Below are 20,226 nucleotides of genomic sequence, written 5' to 3' on the forward strand. Positions count from 1 at the left end.
TTAAACTTTTTTTCAATTGAAAATACAAAGTCTTATAAATTACTAGGGGTGCTCGCGGTTTGGCAGTTCAGTTGCGGTCAAAGGAACCTCAAATCTGCCATTCGTCCACTAAATTGGCGGATTGGAGAAAATTAATCCGCATCCGTCCGCTCGTCATCACGCATCCGTCCAAAATGCGGCGGATCGGTTCGGTTCGGTCGGTTTTGGCGGATTGGTATATCTGCTGCTCACCCCTACCTACTATCTTCCACTTTCTCACTCTCCAAATGCTTTTCCACCATGTAAAGAAAAGTCGTACAACATTTTCTGTTTTAAAATTTATTTATTTATATATTTAAATAAATAAATAAATTTCCGTACTTAATTTTGAAAGAAGATAGCTCCTTCTAGTTACCACGAATCTTATTTAGAGGGCAAAAGGACAATTTTGCCCTTGCTTTTGTCCCTTGATCTAAGAATACAGTTATTAAAGGGATACTGGGGTTTACAGAGGGTCTCACCTCAACATCTCCTCTTCTTCTCCAAACACACATGTAAACGCTCCTCTGTCAAGCCGTCAACAGTTCCTCTCCTTTACAACATCACCAAAGTCGTCCTCCTCCAAATAGACGCTAAATAACCACGAATTGAAGTCGTTGACAGTCATTCACTCTCACACCTCCGACTGCTGGAGCTCTACCACAACCTCCCCTTACAACATCACCAAAGGCATCCCAATACGCGAGCACGTCACACTAGTACAGGATGAGAAGGACTAACTGGCGTCCAGAAGAGTAGGAATGTAAATTTGGTATTTCATAAAATATTTTAATATATATTTTTTCGTAAAAAGTTAAAAAATTATTCTAAACAATCATTTTTTTTCCTCTACTTTTTAGCCAAAAAAGTCAAAAAGTACATTTATATAGTTCATCCCAAACAATCTCTAAATATATGTAATATTAAATCTATATCTAAAATAAATTTAAATCATAAAATAATAATTTCTAAATAGTTAGATTAGAGATGATAATATTAATGTTTGTGACGTGTTTTACAGCGTTGCTTTTGTGGTGGGACACAAGAAAAAGAAGAAATAGCTACACAAGTTGGTGCAAACTTTTGACTTGTCCCATAAAAAGATCAATTAACAGTCTTACGCGTAATCAACTGTTTAAACTGTTTATTTCTTTATCCAGATTGAAGAACAATATCTAAGTTGATACAGGAGAAAGAGAAAAAAAAAAATTAGTTTCAATTTTCTGAATTTAATTATTTTAAAATTGAAAAAAAAAATCGTATTTTTTTGTTTTTAGTGAATATTTTTAAAATTTTAAGCATTTTTTATATTTTTTTAGATGTACCTTACTTAGACATATCATACTTAGGCGCATCTAAATAGTAAAATATTTGTGAAAAAATATTTTAAAAAATTAATAAATACATAAAAATATAAAAAAAATATACTGAATTTTTGTACTTTTTATATTTTTGGTATTTGGTAAATTTTTTAAAGATTTTTTTCACAAATATTGTACTTTAAAGTGTATTTATGTTAGGTGTATCTAAAAATTAAAAAAAAATTTATTTAAAATATTAAAAAATTCACTAAAAAAAATAAAAAAAACAAAAAAATGTGAAATTTTCTGAAAAGTAAATTTTGAAAACGGAAATTAAACTGAGTGAATGAAAGTTAGCTCCTATTTGAAAAGAAGTTTTTAATTAGGAAGATTATGATGACCAGCAAGCTTTTTTTTTTTTTTTAGATTCATATGAAAAAAAAAACAAGAGTTCAATTAAGAATTCACAAAACTGTATACTATAGACAGAGAGATTGGCTGCTATTTGCTTTGAGAAATCAGAAATTAGAATCTTACCTCTACAAATAACTAAGAAATTTACCCAAATAAGGAAGAATAAAATTAACAAATAACTAAGAAATCTACCATTAATCACTGAACGAATAAGAGAACAACAATAACTAGAAAGAAAAAGCACAAATCAAATCAAAAGTTCAGAGACAACAATTCTAATAACTGTTTTTTTTGTCTTTCTTTTTTTGTTTCAGATTGAAGAACAAGATCTAAGCTGATACAGAAAAGGAAAAAGAAAAAAGAGAAGAATGAAGTCTTACCTATTGTTTTGCTGCGCACTGTGTAGAATCTGGCGATTGAAGATCTGAAGTTTATGCTCTCTCTCTCTCTCTCTAATGTGAATATCCCATTTCTGAGAACTCCTGACTTTGACGACATTGGCCGAATAATAACACCAATAGTAAGATTGGAGAGACAAGTTCAAATATAGCCAATCTTAGGTTTTTTTTTTTAATATATATATATATACTAGCGTATGTCCGTACCTAAAGGCACAGTGTAAATAATATCAAAATTACATCTAGGATTACATCTCTTTTTAAGACAGGTCCCTAGGTAATCAATGAATTTCAATCAAAGAAGATAGCTTCAAAATCCTTATGTAATATCGCAGAAGCTTAAAACAAAAGTTGGCCATTGAAAACAAAAGAGGCAACACTTCAACTGCAATTTCAAATCTCACTGTGATTGGAGCTCACCAACCAATCAATCTTCAAGGAGTTAAAGATAAGTTAGACCGGACACATACAAATGACCAAAACATTAATCCAGTATTTCCCTTTATTTTAACAAATACCTAAACAGTTATAATCTCTTTTCTTCAAACAATTGCTGGATATGAGTATCCTAACAATTGTTAAATGCAAAGCAAAGCACTAACCAACAAACTCAACTTCAGAGAAAGTTTCGGATGTGTAATGACTTCACATCAACCATCTCCTCATCCTTAAATTCCTCCCTGAAATATATTGAATGCATTCCATCAATTAACCATTAAAAAATAACAATAATGATAAAAATAAATAAAAAAAATGTATACAATAAATGTTAATGGTGTAGACAAATGCATAATAATTGAAGGGGAACACTAACACTGGGTATAATAACAGTAGGCAGAGACCCAGCCTTTCAAAGCAAGGGTCATGGGCTTGAAGCTCTATTCACGGGGCTATGGCAGTCTAAAAATGAACTGGTGCATGGAGCAATATGCTATACTATTCAATTCACTTAATTCTTCTTGTTTTCCAAATCAAAGAAACACATAAATATCCCATAAACACATAAGTAACTTGACTTTCAATATATTAAGAAGTTTCAACGTTATCCCTCTGTTAAATGCATTCACACAAACCTAACTATCTTGGCTTTGTTAAGTATTTTAGGACATCAAAATAACAATGGGAAGAGTCTAAATAACATCAATATCAACTGCACAAAGAGGAAACAATGGATTACTCAACTGTAAGGAAGATGGTTTGCCAGGAACAACAGTACCAAAAATGCTTGATTGAAACTTGGCAGAATTCAGATTGCGATTGAAAGACGACACCTAAAACGAAATAAAACAATAATAACAACAACAATGAGAGCAATTTCCATGTCGCACATTGCAATTCATGAGTAGTGAAAACTAAATGACATAATGTGGAAACAAAATTAGAACAAAAATAAATAAATAAATAAAAATAAAAAATACACATACAACAGAATTAGGTCAAATTTTTATCGAAGGAAAATAAATTACATACATTAGAAAAATTTTATCGTAGTCAATAAGGTCAATTTTTTATCGAAGGAATAGTTAGTCCCAAACCTTATCATAAGACATAGAACTAAAGTCGGAAAATATAAGTAGAGTAATCTGCCTAAAACTCTATCTTTTGTAACAGATTGATGTGTTTCCAAAATTGTTTTATGTAGTCAGTTTTGTAAAAATGGCGTAGGCAAACAACCGTAAAAGAATTCTGGAAAACTCAAAAAGATTGAGCAGCGAGAGCAGGGGAATGAACAGAAAATGGGTAGGCAGAAATACAGAGAGAGAAAGGGAACATAAAGAGAAGAGGAGCGCGTATCTTACCTTGCGAGCTGAGACTGGAGAGCAAAAATAACTTGTTAACAGCTCGTTAGAGAGAATTCTAGATGATGAAAACAATTTTGTTCAATGATAAAAATATAAAAGTTTCTGAGTTAAGCTCTCAATTTGGGCCCATGAAAGTGGTGGCCCTTTAAACATTATGCAAGCAAGCCATATGACATAATTGTATGTTTATAACAACCAATTATTTGAGATGTTCCTTGAAGGTAACAACACAAAATTACACCCATAGCAACTCACTTCAGTCATGGTATTAACTGGAAAGGTGTAATTTGATTTGTAGGGTTTACCACTGGTTTCAATTTGATAAAATATGACATAATTGTATATTCATAATAATCAATTATTTGAGATGTTCCTTCAAGGTAATAACACAAAATTACACCCATAACAGCTCACTTCAGTCCTGGTATTAACTGGAAAGGCGTAATTTGATTCGTAGGGTTTGCCACTGGTTTGAATTTGATAAAATAAGTTAATTAATTTCTTCATGTTTATTGTTAAGAAATGAACAGTCTATTATAAAATTATGCTTATCATTTATTTTTAAAAAAATCAAATATGATAAAAATCATATAATTACAATTTTTATATAAATTATTATTTTTTCAATAGATAATATATCCAAAACAATCCTACAAAATGAAAGACTCGCGTCATTAAAGTGAGACGCGTGATGAACTTCACAAACCAGACTACAAAATTAGATGATGAGCTTAACTCATAATTTTTTTATGCTCTATACTAAATAATCATATGAGCTAATTATATGTTTTCATCATCTACATACCATGTACAGAAAATTAAGAAAATATAACGCGCACACATAAATAAGAAAAAAAGTCATTTCTTTGTTGATATTACCGTTCAATGTAAGTCTTCATCCACCTATAAAGTATGAGGGAAAAAGCATTTATTAGAAGAAAATTAGATATGATAAGTTTAAAATAAATAAACAAATAGGCCTTACATTATAAGAGAGGTATTTAAATTTCTATGGAGGGAGAAAAAAAAAAAAAAAGAACACTTGACCGAAAATAGTGATATTGTTCATAACTGTTGTACTTCAACCTGAAATGTTTGGTTATATAATTATGGTTGTTCGATGATGTATTTTAACAATCACATTAAAATGATAAAATTAAAATCAACCCTAGCAACATGAAGAGTATTAAAATGGAAACACAACAATTGTTCAAATTTGAACTCTTCTTTTCCCCAATTGACTTCAATTTTATAGTGTTGAAATTAAATTTATCATTATCATTTAGAAGTCCAAACATAAATGTATGCCACCAAAAAAAAAAAAAATGTTTAATCAGCAATTTATACTAACTCTCAAGTAAAACTAACCCAACACATTGAAAAATACAATGGAACATTCCAAAAAAAAATAAAAAATGGAACAAACAACCCCAAATTCATAATGAAAAATGAAAAAAATACAATCGATTGAGGTGCCTTTGGAAGGTATATATAGATAGAAAGAAAACTGGTTATACAGTGTTCTCAATCGATTGTATTACTTGGTGGAAGTAACACACTGGCTAATAACATGTCCTATAACAGGAGACTATATGCCTTCCAAAATGTATGCCTTCGGAACAGGTCCTGTTATTTCCAAATTATATGTTTAATCAACAATGTTCGATTGTGAACATGCTCTAATCAGCAATGTTTGATTATATGTTTTTATCAGCAACCTGTTAGGACCTCCAAAATATATGTTTAATCAGCAATGCCTTCCAATAACAGGTTCTAACAGGTCCTAACATTGCTGATAACAGGTCCTATAAACATTGCTGATTAAACACTGGCTAACAGGTCCTATAACAGGTCCTAACAGCAACAGGAACAAGCATATGCCTTCCAAAATCGATTCTGAGGTGGAAGTAACACCCTGGCTACCAGGAACAAACAATCCCAAAATGTAGGACCTGTTATTTCCACCTTAGAATAGAAAGAAAACTGACTGTTAGGTGCCTTTGGAAGGCATATATAGATAGATTTGTAGCTGTTGAAGGTTTACTTGCTTGCAAATGCAAGTATGACGATAAATTGATAATTATTGATCCATTCACATAGGGTCTGTCCAATTTGAAAATTGCAGAACAACTCTGCCTTGGATTTGAGAGTGTTAATAATGGTGGAGTTATATTCGTAAATTATTGAAAATAGATACTGAGCTGAAGTTTAGGAGAACTTGCTGACTTCTAAAGGCAATGAGGTAAATGAGGCTAAAACTATGTATACATGAATGGTTGTAAAACTAAGATTGAAGGGCCCAAACAACTATTATGAATTCTCTTGAAATGTTGTCGAAGTTATGTACATGTGTTTCTTGCTTGGTACTACACTTATTTCTTTTTCATGCACTATCCAACCCTTTCATAATTTTATTTTGCAAGAATTATTATATGTTTCCTTTTCCTTTTTTCTTTCTTCTTTTCCTTTTTTAAGTTTTTCCCCAGTTAGGTTGGTTAGCCACTGTCATATAGGTGTTCATTATTTTGAGTATGGGTTAAATCTTCTTTTTTAATCACCACATATACTTTAAGATCCAATAAATATTGAAATTCTTAAACAAATATTATTTGTGAATTATTATTATTTAAAAATATAAAATACACAAATCAAATAATCTGATCACATATCATGATATCAAATATAAAAAAATCCAATAACACTAAAGAAACATAAATGAGGTGGGGTCATATAAATTGTGAATCCTGTATACCAACCTATCACAAAGTGCAGTGCTTATCAAAGTAGATATCATATATAGATGGTCAGCAATTGCTGCCAGAAAATCAAAGCTGTATAATTCATGTGAAAGATGACAGATAGTGAGAAACGTTTCATGAGTGATGAATTCGGGGTGTTTTGGGAATTTGAATAAAAATTATTTTTTGACTTCTAATTTATTTTCAGTCACATTAATTTTTTATTTTTTATTTATATATGTTTTCTTAAAAAAATTAAAAAATTAATTTTCAACAAACTTCCTAAAATAAGCTTTGATTGCTAAAAAGCAGAGATAGAGAGAGAGAGAGAGCAGTGGTAGTAGGTGAGAACTATAACAAAGAAATTCTTTCTCATTGGTTTGAACAGACACAGCCACAAAGAACATCAAATTAAACCTCAGAGACACAGGGTTTGAGAAAGAGGGAGAGAGGTACCGGAGGGAGTTCGAAGCAAAGACGATGACGGTGGCTATGGTGGTGGTGATATCCAGATAATACCTAATTAACAAATCAATTTTACTCTGTTATATGATGGAGGAGGAGGTAGAAATCAAACATGATAAAATGAAGTCCATAGTCACCACATTTAATCAGAAAGCAAACTGCTTAGAATGGGGGTCTAAAGCACAAAAATTGAAACAGCCTTTTACAATAAAATACCGAACCATAAATAAACCTTGACACTAACTAAACTCTGGTTCCTGAGAAAACTGAGGATTAAAAAATTGCTAGGAATAAGGGTCATCATTGCACAATATAAGAAAATTATTTGCAATAAGATCTTGGTACCATGGACATGAACTTCATAATAATGAAACAAATCCTATCTCTTAACTTAAATTTGAGCAGTCAAAGCCGCATTTACCTATTTTCAGTACAATCAGCTTACAGGTAATGCTAGAGTGTGAGCGCGAGCGGGCGGGCGCGCACACAAAGGAAAGGGAGCTATTTTGGCAGGTGTCTAGCTTCAACAATCTCAATACAAAAATCTTGCGACCAGTTTACTGGGTCAGCTAGCTCTCTGGTAATCATGTTCCCCAAGGGTAAAACATCGGATACGGGCTACAGAAGTCAAAATCAATAAGTAAACATGTAAAACCATAAAACAGGTCACCACTATGATGTGCAATTGGCCAAATTCAACAACTTCTGAAAAAATAAAATAAATAAAAAATAAATAAAGGCCTAGAGCATCCAAAACATAATTTGAAAAAAAGTAAACCGACTCTAACTGGATAATAGGAATAGCTTCAGCATAAGTGGAGATAATTTTCTTATCATCTCACTAAACAATACCACGGCACCAACCACCTAATGACACATGATACTTCAGAATATCATTATAGTACAAACAAAATAAAATAAAAAACTAAGGTTGATTCATGCTTATTATTTTGTTGAGAACGCAATTACAATTTAAAATAAATAAAAACAAAAAGTGAGCTAAACATAGGATATTAGTATGACCATTCGACCAATTAATATGTGCTGAGCTAAATGGAGACATACAATCACCAGCCAACAACTCCATAAGATCAAAAAATATACATAAGAAAATGGAAAGATATATGAAAGAGAAGAAATACAAAAGAACAGGACATATTATCTGTAAAAATGAAAATTTAATTTAATAAATTTCACTTACAGAATGAGGTTAGTAAACAATGACGCAACGACCACTGTTACCACCGATCCTAGACGCCTCTTTCGACTCGCAAATGCAAATTCAGAAACACCAGAAGTTTGTTTTTAAACTACCTTAAAAATCCAGCAGTCACCTTTGTTGAAAAGAGAAAAATTAAATCCAAAAGAGTTCAAATAAAAAATTAAAAGAATTTACCTTCTAAATGACCCAAGAAATCTAGGCTTGATTTGTAATTTTTCAAGAATGCTGTAGGTCTTCCAGGAGAAAAGGCCCCTGGTTTTCCCTTTTGGATTGCTGAGAGAACTTCTTTAAGGATTGAATTGGCCAGGAAGCTAAATACATGCAAACCTGAATTTTCTGCACACCATACCAAACAGCACAACAATTTAAAAAATAGTAATCGAAATTTGGCAATTGAATGTTATAACCTTGCATGACAATTGAATGTTTAAGCTACCTTAAAAATCCAGAGCCAATAAAAAAAAAATGAAAAGGGAAAAAAAATCTACCTTCTAAAATTTTAAATTGTATGACTACATTATTCATATTGGACTGTACAGATTGGAGATGAATAACGATAGGATGGGGAAACCAATCCCAAAAGTGCATATTGCTCAAATAATCCACATTTCCCTTACCCTTTGAGTGATTGCCATCAGTATCAATGACTAACATTTACCCCAAACATTTTTATATTCTAGAAACACGCTTCCAAAAAGAAAGAAAATAAACAAACAAACAAAAATTAAAACAAAAGAATATTATAAGACCATCATAAGTAGCTCAACGTTTTAAATGACTTTTTTGTTCATATTTTTAGCAAATAGTTCAGTTATCACGAACAGGCAGAGGATGCTCAGTAAAAAATAAACATAATAAAGTTACATACACATACAATTAGTGAAGCACAGAGCCTGCAAGATTGATGAATAAATGTGTCTCACAATATACATGAACAAATGCATACCAATTGGAGTATTCGTTGCACCTCTTTCAGTTGACACCCAAACTCCTGGCCCTTGAACTTCAGGTTGTTCATCCTACAAAGTTTTAAGCAAAAAATATAAATTTAAGTATATAATGCTTCAAAATACAAAGAAAACTTAATAGACAGAAACCAAATCCTTCAATTCTGTGAAGATTCTATTCACTAACCCTTTCAATGGTGCTACAAATTCCCATTTCTGAGGTTTAGCATCCTTATCCCTGCATATCTGTAATAAATTGAAAAGATTACAAATTTTAAATATAGTGGAAATATACTTCAAATTTTAGTGAAAATATAGTGGAAATATACTTCAAATTTTAACTATATCAGTACTTGGAGACCATAGACGTCATCTGTTGCCAACAGCGTTAGAAAAAAAATTAAAGATTTACAGTTTCATCAAATTAGGGATTCTCTCCATTTGCTTTGGGAAGACATGGTGGCTAACTCATCATACTCTCGATGGTGGAGGATGGAGGCACCGTAGCGGGTTGAGACACCTAGGCCAACAAATTAGATAGAGAGAAAAAAAGACCCATAAACAAAACCCTAAAATAAGATGTTCATAGCCCGACAGTGAGAGCGACGGTTGCGGAGGACTGGAGAGGCAGACACAGCCCAACAGAGAGAGAAGGGGAGAGGCAGAAATCTTACCTTGCAAGCCGAGTTCGAGAGGCAGAAGGAGTTGTTGTCGGTGAAGATCGGAGGAGAGAGAAGATCTGAGATCGATCTGGGAGGGAGAAAAGATGAAGAGTTGCTGTCGGTGGAGTTCGGAGGCAGCGCAACGGTGGAAGCGGAGCGATAGTGGAAAGGAGGGGGAGAGAGAGATCTCTGAGAAGAGAGAGATTGACACCTGAGAAGTTGCAAATAATGTTTGGGTTTGTCTTGGGTGGGTGGGTGGGACGCTGCAGAGAGAGCGAGAGAGGGATTGTTTTGGGCAGAGAGATTGTGTCACAAAGCATCTTAGCCTTTAAAGAATAAAAACAAATCATCTCAGCCGTCCAAATTAAATGTATCTCTGAGACATTTGTATACATTTTCAAAAACCATCTTCCCTTATTATATAAATATATAAATTTACAAAAAAAATAAAATAGATTAAAATAGTTCACAAGATAAAAAGTCAATAATCATTTCATTTTTATAAATAAAATAGATTAAAATAGTTCATAAGATAAAAAGTCAATAATCATTTCATTTTTCCTCTTATAAATATCACATTTAATTAAAAAAAATTCTAATTTGCTCCGCTTATACAAATATTTTAACTTAATAAAATATTTAAAAATTAAAATAGCCAACTTTCATTGTTTGGTTTCTTCTTCCTTATTCAACTCAACACCTTTGGTCTGATTTTTCTGTGGCTATCATCATCATGATTGAAATTGTTTAAGATATAAAGGAACTTGTGAATAAGATCTTTCCCAAAACACTATAATACACCCTGCTCGATTCATTTTCACGATCTATTATATATATAGATATTTATTTTTAAAACAATTGCAATTAAATTGACAAAAATAAACATCAAAAAGATATTTTTGAATTTTCAAAATTTATGTGCACCTTGTGGGACCCACTTCAGATCGTATTGTGATGATCTGAATCGTTTAATTTTTTAAGAATATTGAACAAAATATACCTATAAAAATTAAATTGTTCGCATATCGATAGACCGTCCATCAAATCACATTTATATTTAGTTTGATACTTAAATAGTAATTTTTTTAATATAGCCAATGAGTGTCAACAGACCTCTAAAAATTTGCCCACGTTCTTCTGCCACATTGATCATTTCCGCCTTATCTTCTCTCTTCTCTTACAGAAATTATCAAGCCCAATGATAGGATAATTACTCCTATATCTCAAGGCAGTTGCTGCAAAAGCTCGAAATTGCTGCTCTTGCTTGGTGGGAGGAAGTCACCAGAGACGGTTATGGTGGAATCAAGTCTCTCTCTTTTCTATGTATTCTTCTCATCAGCTGGAAAAAAAAAACATTGGTATTATTGGTATTTCACCATTGCACTAAATGGTGTTAGTTAACGAGGAGTAGTAGTGTGATTTCAAATAATAGAAAAGGTGCAGAGTTATTTGAGAGGTATGGAGGTTTTGGGTGGTGCTGGTAGCTAGAGGTGAGTGGGGGAGTGGGTGAGAAAGGTTTAAAAGTGTAGAGGTGGAGGTTATCGGGGTTGGGCAGCAAAAGATGGGGAAGTTGCAGGATTTTCAAAAAAACTAAAGAGCTGAGCATTTTCGTCCATTGCTATAAAATTTCCATGCTTATTTTGCATTGATTTGCAAATTTTTGCCCCACTGCCCAATGGGGCATGCACTTCACTTTCTCAATGCAAAGACAACTGGGCTTTGTCATCAAAATTCAACAATGACCAACACAGTACTCACTGCATATCATATCAGGCATCCATGATGATACAAAATCTGGGGAATAGTATGTATGCCTAAACTAGTATATAACCCACATACCCAATATACATATATACCCATAATTGAAATATATAGATAAGATTCATTTTGAGTAGTCCACAGCACACTACGACTTCTGGGTAAAATTATGATCAAATTTATTTAACTAAAATTATTGATAACCAACATATAAGATGAGGACTAGGTAGCAAAGCAAGATGAGTGACACAGCTTGCACCACTAGCATACAAATTGGTGCCTATGCGTGACATGAATCAAAGCCAGCCTTCTGTAATGAGTTTATGGTAGAGCTAATGATCAGTGTCAACTGACCTCTGAATTCGCCCAAGTTCTTCTGCCACATCGATCATTTCCGGCTTATCTTCTCTCTTTTCTTGGGTACATTTCAAGGCAATTGCTGCAAAAGCTCAAAATTGCTTCTCTTGCTCAATCCCCCCCCCCCCCCCCCCCCCCCCCCCCAATTCTGCCACGATTCTAGGATCCACAACTATGTTTGACTTACCTTGGTTACATAGTCTTTCACAAAATTACCTAAAAGACCATGATTTTTTCCATGGTTAACGTCCACAAACATCTGTCCTGTCAAATTTTCAAGAAGAATTGCACCGAAACCATAAACATCAGTCTTCGCAGTAAGAATGCCCGTGGCAATGTACTCAGGCTCTGCGAACCCATACGTCCCAACCACCATATCTTCCACTTGAGATTCTCCCAAAGGAATCGATATGGATAACGAGAAATCCAACAGTTTAGCAACTCCGACTTGGTCAACGATAAAAATACTTGGTTTTAAATTCCTGTGAACAATGGGTGTAGAAAACGCAGTGTGGAGATGCACAAGGGCACTAGCAATGTCATTTTGCAATACTCAACCTACTTTTCCATGATAAGGATCCATTATGCACCGAACCCGGGACCCTTTCATGCAAGCCATGAGAGAGAAATTGAATTTTTCCTTTGTATTCGTCACGCAGAGAGAGAGAGAGAGAGAGAGAGAGAGAGCTCTTTCTTGTGTCATTGCCGCCGGTAAATTCTCCTTCAGTTTTTCCTCCGGCGAATCTCCATATTCTAACGTCCCCCTTTTTCATCCACCAGTTTCTGTAACTGACTCTCTCTCTCTCTCTAACAACTGTCCCATCACAATACCTTATATACAATACAAACTGTGTCGGTTTTGGAGACTCTGAAGGTTTCTCCATGGAGATTTTGGTGTTTCTTTAGAAGTTTGCTTACTTTTTTTGTTGTTGTTGTTGAGGGTTTGAAGTAGAAGACGAAGAGTTAGGGCAAGAGTGAGAGTGAGAGAGAGAGAGAGAGAGAGAGGAGGGATTGAATGGTGGTGGAGTATAAATGTTGCGAGTCGGGGTTCTTTATTGATAATCGTGTTTCTAGTTTCAGCAATGTTAGGTATCATGAAAAATCTTTCATGAAAATAATCATGAAAGTTTTGTGACCTTTAAATTACATTAAAAATAAAACACCACACATTAATCAAGGTAATGCAGTGATCATAAATCTTTCATGATCAGGGATCATAAATTTTTTTTCATGATCCCTAACTTTTCTCATCTAATTTTGTTTGCTGGATTGATGTCTGGGCTCACTTTGGGGCTCATGTCTATGAGTCTCGTTGATCTTGAAATTCTCGCCAAATCTGGAACTCCTAAGGATCGCAAACACGCTGGTAATTTATATATTGATATATTTGGTTAAATTTATGTCTCTCACTTTTTATTTATTGCTATTTGATGCTAATTTAATGCTTATCTGCTTTTGGGGCCTTGTTTGAATTGAATGATAATTTGTGTTTTGTAGTAGAATTTGATGCTACAAAACTCTTGATTGAGAGAATTTATTGCATTAACTGACAGCAACCCAACACAAAGTAGTTAAATAAGTGAGAGATTCAGAGTTGAGACATTTCTATGAAATCGCAAAACTGAGTGAGTAATCTTTTGTGGTTCTTTGATTACCTCATTCTCAATGATGGATTTTAAAATTTACATATGAACATAAGGCACTACATAGACATTCAATTCTACAAAATTATCCAGAAATGTAACAAATTTGAAAATGTTTACTTTTGGGTAGGGTATAATTTACCTTTCAGTAGATATTGATGGATCTGGTGTGTTTTACTCTGTAATGGTTGTTTATGTCAAGCATTCTCACTTGCTAATGAATTGGTGGCTGTTTCACTGAATAGCAGCGTCCCTAACGGTAATTGTTAAGGCTAGGTTTGCATTTGCTGCTGGAGTGCTCCTCCCATTTGGTGCAACTTAGTCACTGTTCTTTGTAAGTATTAGCTGGCTCTCATTTGGCCTGCAGTTTGGACTACATATTCTTAGAAGTATAAAATACTTAAAAAATCGGTTGTAATATTCTACTAAAAAAAAGTAGAAACAGGAAAAAAAAAGAAACGAGGCTGTTAATGAGGAGGCAAACAATTTCCCATTTGGCTAGGAAGGAGGAGTTGAAGGATAGCCTCTGTAGATGCACAGCAACTTGCTTAAATTGTGAATCTGCAGAGGACCACAACTTGCATTCTAACAAGCCAGCTAATGACAACAGGAACTATCTCTTTCCGTGATAATGGATTAAGGTCCTAGTTTTTCATTATTTTAATCCTTGAGGGAAAACATAGCTATGCCTAGGTTGAACTTTGACTAATTGGCCTTGGCATTGATAAAGCAAACATAAAGTCATCATTTGTTTTCATTCATTTGAAGACATCTATCTATCACTATCAATTCATAGACTACCTTCTGTGTGCATTTGGGAAAGTGCAATAGTGTGTGGTGTTTGCCAAACGATATGCATCTCTGCTATACACTTAGGAGAGTGAGCGTGACAAGCACGGATGAAGAGCATGCAGTGGATTGTTGATGTATAAAAGGCATTTCTTACAAAGAAAACAGGGCATGCATTTTCCCATTTGGGGGGTATTTTGCTGGTTTAGATAAATAGAAAAATAAGTATTGTAGTGTGGTGCAAAATGTGCAAGATAAATATAATTTAGATGATGCTAGTGATGTATGGGTGATGACGAAATATGCTGTGCTATTAGATTTTGTTTTTGTAATGCTTCAAACACTACATATGGCTGAGGTTGTTAGAATTGTATTGCATTTTTTGGCTCTCTTTATTCTGATTGTGTACTACTATAAATTATAATTGGCAGCTTTTACTTTTTCACAACAGAAAAGATATTACCAGTTGTCCGAAAACAGCATTTATTGCATTGCACACTGCTTATATGCAATGCTGCAGCTGCCATGGAGGTTCATATATTATGACATGTTGAAACAAGCTATTTTTAATAACATGTATCGTGAAGTACTTGATGTTTTTGGACGTTCTTTTCCTCAGGCACTTCCCATATTTCTGGATAGTCTGGTCACTGCTTGGGGTGCCATCCTGATTTCAGTTACACTGATACTTCTGTTTGGAGAGGTGAGGGATTTATCTTAGGTAACATTTCTTTAGAAGAGAGCTATAAAATTTGGAACAGGTGGACAGCTGCTTCAATTTGCAGTGCAATTTATGGTTTATTAGGGTATTCGTGCCCGATTGTACCCACTTTAAACTGATTTCTTATCCCTGCAATTTGCTACATTGGCAATTGAGGTGAGAATGTGTCTGCCCATTAGAAAAAGTGCTTATTAGAAAACTTGAGTTATGTTCTTGTAGCATGGATACATTTTCTAAAGAAGTGCTTTTAGAAAACTCAAATCTATTTTTCGCATCATGATGTTTCCATTTTCCTGTAAAATGAGCATGGTGAATTTGCATGTGCTAATTACTACTAGTCTGTATGAACAGATTATACCACAATCTGTTTGTTCTAGATATGGGTTGGCTATTGGTGCAGCTGTAGCCTCATTTTTCCGCGTTCTTGTTTGGATTTGTTTTCCTGTAGCATATCCAATAAGCAAGGTACTTGTGTTTGCTCAGCACTATTGCATTGCATTACTGAAGCAAATTCATTGGTTGGCCTTTCTAATTAGTCTTCTTGGCTACCCTTTCTCTGTGATTTTCAGCTATTAGATTTTCTGCTAGGACATGGACATGTAGCACTTTTCCGTAGAGCTGAGTTGAAAACACTGGTTTATTTGCATGGTAATGAGGTAAGTAGCTACATTTCTGAAAGTGTGATGAACTAAAGACATGAATGGTCCATCCCCCTCCCATGTCCCTACTGCCCACCCACCCACACCCCAAAGAAAAAAAGGGTCTCCAATTGAGGAATCTTTAAAACTTCCATCCAATACTCCTGTTTTTCCCTACAAAATGTGCTACTTGCAGGATTTTTAATTTTCTCGTCTATAAAAACGTCTCTTGAAGTTGATGTTACCCATTTTTATTTTTCACTTCAAACTCCATTGCAGAGAGCTTCTTTTTCCTTCTGTTTTATCTTGTGACTTGATAGTCTTCTGATTACTTGTAAACAGGTTGGAAAAGGTGGAGAACTCACACATGATGAGACAACAATTATTGCTGGAGCACTTGAGCTTACTGAGAATACAGCCAGTGATGCCATGACTCCCATATCTGATACTTTTGCTGTTGATATCAATGCCAAGCTTGACAGGTGTTGCGTGCTTTGGAAAAGTTTTGAATAGAAGGTTTACTTGGAAGTCTTTTTTAACTTTGTTCTGATCATATATATGATGATGCTTGTTAGCTAACAGGGAGCTGATGAATTCAATTTTGGAGAAAGGGCATAGCAGAGTGCCAGTCTACTATGAGCAACCTACAAACATCATTGGACTTGTTTTTAAATTGTTTGTTTGTGCTTTCATTTAATCTAAAAATTAGTTCATTTTGTCACTCTTTAGAGAATGATCATTTTTCAAGTGACTTCAGTTTATTAATATGCTCATCTTTTAAACTTGATATGCTGTTTTAGAACCATCTCTGCTGATTTTCATTTTCTCTTACCCTCCTGCTTCACTCCGCCCTATCTTGAAAGCATAGCTCATAGTTTGGGACCTTTTAGACTTTCATGCAGAAAAATTCCTTCTCTAGGTAAAGTACATGCAGATAAATTCTTGTGAGAGGCTGACATAAGAAGTTAATTTCTTGTGATTTTTACAGTGGAAAATAAGCTATAAAAAGATTTTGGCTACTTATTTTGTTCTTAATGCAAAAGACGTATACACAAGAAGAGTTGAGAAGATATATTATGAATTTATTGCAGTATTATACCTTCAAACATAGTATTAAAACCTATGATGCATGCAAAAAAGAGGTAAAGGAAATTAAAATTTACTTTGATTTTGTTTGTGTGTTTATTAGCTAATTGAGTGATTAGTAGTTAAGTACAATGGATCAATTAACAACCTTGTCCTTTCCAACTCAAGCCAGTAATATAAAAATTTTAGGAAAAAGTATAGTTATTCCTGAATTACTTCTTTTATCCTTGTGTCGTATAATGGTCCTATCATGCTAGACTCCTGAATCTAGTATGAATATATCCATATCTCTATGTTTCAAGTTGTCTGCTCCTATACCCACTCTTTTCTCTTTGTATCTATATTTGGTTACTGCCCTTTCATGTCACTGCTCGCATTTTTCTCTAATTTTGTGAATAACCTTAAACTATAAAACATAGTAACCACTCATGGATCATTGAGAACATGAGAAATAAGCAAATAGGCCTGCTAAAGGACTGCAACTTTACTTTGTTATGGCCGTAAGATTTATAATCGTCTCTTACTGCTCAATTGGGCTAACTATAAAGCTCATTGAATGGTTTACAAATTTCATATAGTTGGCGATTCTATTATTTAAAACCTTTATCTAGAAAGGAAGCAATTAGTTCAGTCTGGCAGTCTTTGGCCTTGTGCACCTGTGCATGTTCTTGCTCTTTTTGGAGCTATGGTGAACTCAATCTGCATCATAACCTGTATTGTTCTAGACACTGATGGTATTTGTTCAGGCCACCCTTGCAAATGCCTTTCGTCTGGTGACTTGTATTCCTGACATCTGATTTTGTAAAATGTTGTATTTGGGACTTGTGTAGCTCACTTGATTTAGTGGAGTGTGTTTGCTTGCTTGGAATGAGGTTAGAGTTGAAGATTTGCATGGAGTCAGGTTGACTTAATTAAGGGTTCTTTATAATTATCACACTTCAGAAGTAATTAGTCACTGTGGATGTATATTGTAGGATATGAATTACTTGGTTTAGGGAAAATTTGAAGAAGCAGTGTGGTTAATATTAGAGTTGATTGTGCGCTTTTGACTGTTGGTACAAGTATATGTGATATTCATAGCTTTTCTCACCTAGTTATTTGGATTGTTGTGGGGCGGCAAGATGTTCATGCCAATTTAAATTGTTACATTTCCAATCTATAATTTGTTAATTTTTACTGTCATCATGGGGTTAATCATGAACTTGAAATTAATTGATTGCTTCATTGTGGTATTAAATGCTTATTCGGCTTATTTATATTTGTAATTCTAAATGTATAGGTGAAGAATTTATTAACAACTCATCCAGAAGATGAAGTACCAGTAAAGAGCGTCACTATTCGCACGATTCCTAGGTATCCTACATTGATTAGAAGATAGTCAGGTTGATGTTGGTTCAGGGAAATTACATATGCTATATGGTTATCTAAATGAAGCCTTGATCTTTGCTTGCAATAATGATACAAATTAAAATACTTGAGATCTGTTTTTTGTTTGTTTGTTTTTTGGTTTTTTCTCTGTATCATTGTTGTGCATTTACATGTTCTTTACGCATAAAGTTATTAACCTTGTTTCTGCTTTGTGGCTTACTAGCTGACAGTGGCTGTTATCTTGGGTTCTTGTCGAACACTGTTGATCAGGTTCAACCCAGAGCTGAACTGACCATGGTCGGTTAGGAGTTTTTGAACCCAAGATCGAACCTATCATTATTCCTTTAGAACTGAACTGAACCAACCCAAGTGTCTTGTTTTTTGTGCATATGCTACATTAATTGATGTTATTATTAATGTCACGAAGTCTAGAGAACCAGCCTGTTGCAAGGTGTTCTTGTTGTAGGACTACTTGCCTAGATGTTGAACACGAGGCAGAAAACACGACATGGATGCTCCAAATGTTAACGTCATTGGGCATCAATACAACGAGGATGTAGTCATTTGTTTTTATGTTCTAGGGTTCCGGAAACTATGCCATTATATGACATCTTGAATGAGTTTCAAAAGGGTCAGTCACATGGCTGTTGTTGTAAGACGGTGCAACAGGACAGAGGACCAGTCTTCTGGCAAGAGCCCTGCTCATAGTAAGCTCCATTTCGTGCTTTGAATTTTGTATATGCTTGGACAATTTTTTTTTTTTTTTTGATGCTCTCTCTCTCTCTCACACAGATTCAGTGATGGATGTGAAGGTAGACATTGATGGTGAAAAGACCCCTAATGAGAAGGCTTTAAAGGCCAAAAGATCGTTCCAGAAAATAAGAAGTTTTCCCAAAAGCGGAAACAATTCTTATAGGGGCCCCTCTAGGAGCAAGAAGTGGACAAAGGAAATGTACTTGGACATCCTGCAGATAGATGGAAGTCCGCTTCCAAAGCTTCCTGAAGTAGAGGAAGCTGTCGGCATAATAACCATGGAAGATGTCATCGAAGAGCTTTTACAGGTAAATTCGAGAACTTCCATTGGTACCTTAAATTCCTGGTTTTTTATATACTCGCACTAATTTTCATAGATGGTTCCATATATTGACATATCATTGTAGGAGGAGATCTTTGATGAGACGGATCATCATTTTGAGGATTCATAACCATGGTTTTGTTTAGACTGTCGTATTTTCTAGATAGACAGTGATGAAAAAATTGTTGAATTTGTTTCGGCACTTAGCTACACATGAGTTAGGAGTGTGTACTGAATTGGAAAATTTCAAGGCTGTGTAAAGAGAAAGAATGTGTTGTACTTCAGTTTCTTTAAAGTTTTCATTTTTTTTTTTTTGAGTTAATTACACTTTTCATCATTATAGTTTGGTTCAAATTTTACTTTAGTCTTTACTGTTTTAATTTGAACAATTTGGTCCATATGTTTTTAACCTCCAATTTGGATAAAATGATCAAATTAAAACTACACTTAAAATGTAGGGATCAAATTGTTCAATTTGAAATTATAGGGATTAAAGGGAAATTTTGATGAAAATATAAGGGTGAAAAGTATAATTAATCATTTTTTTTAATCAACTACCAGAGATGAATGAATTGTCATATTTCTGGGAGAGTTGGGGTGTGGTATTTGTTATTTTATTCTTATTTTTATTTGTCCGTTTTTTATTTGGAGGGCAAACGGGTGAAGAATTGAGTAATATTGGAGCATTACATGTTGAACATCAATTTGTAGCCAAACTAAAATATCAATTAGTACTAGCAATTACAGCTCAAGAACTATTGAGCTTTAATACTTTCCAACCAAATTAAGTATGAATAACGTAGCAACATATGGGAAGAGAAAAA

At 34.0% G+C, this 20,226-nt stretch overlaps 2 protein-coding genes and 1 pseudogene across 3 annotated transcripts in view; 2 read left to right on the forward strand and 1 right to left on the reverse strand.

The window, feature by feature from the left end:
- Positions 1–20,226, forward strand: part of LOC145804803 (DUF21 domain-containing protein At2g14520-like) — a 170,031-nt gene that overhangs the window by 14,564 nt on the left and 135,241 nt on the right. The gene's annotated exons all lie outside the window — the stretch shown is intronic.
- LOC114285360 (uncharacterized) lies at positions 2,114–12,458 on the reverse strand. The gene is made up of 9 exons (XM_082897285.1): positions 12,299–12,458; positions 9,980–10,230; positions 9,493–9,551; positions 9,305–9,377; positions 8,338–8,694; positions 7,128–7,190; positions 4,813–4,836; positions 3,314–3,402; positions 2,114–2,811 (listed from the first exon to the last, which is right to left on the reverse strand). Exons 1-5 carry the CDS (start codon positions 12,456–12,458, stop codon positions 8,575–8,577), a joined length of 663 nt encoding a protein of 220 aa, XP_082753411.1. The 3' UTR covers positions 2,114–2,811; positions 3,314–3,402; positions 4,813–4,836; positions 7,128–7,190; positions 8,338–8,574.
- On the forward strand, positions 12,279–19,687 carry LOC114261038 (DUF21 domain-containing protein At2g14520-like; annotated as a pseudogene). The gene is made up of 12 exons (XR_014347264.1): positions 12,279–13,159; positions 13,333–13,448; positions 14,966–15,045; positions 15,134–15,217; positions 15,587–15,700; positions 15,805–15,891; positions 16,216–16,355; positions 16,456–16,552; positions 18,239–18,312; positions 18,909–19,034; positions 19,120–19,388; positions 19,488–19,687. The product of XR_014347264.1 is annotated as a DUF21 domain-containing protein At2g14520-like (transcript).

Source organism: Camellia sinensis, chromosome 12 (genome assembly GCF_055761805.1).
Source record: "Camellia sinensis isolate YWXY chromosome 12, ASM5576180v1, whole genome shotgun sequence".
Taxonomy (NCBI): Eukaryota; Viridiplantae; Streptophyta; class Magnoliopsida; order Ericales; family Theaceae; genus Camellia; species Camellia sinensis.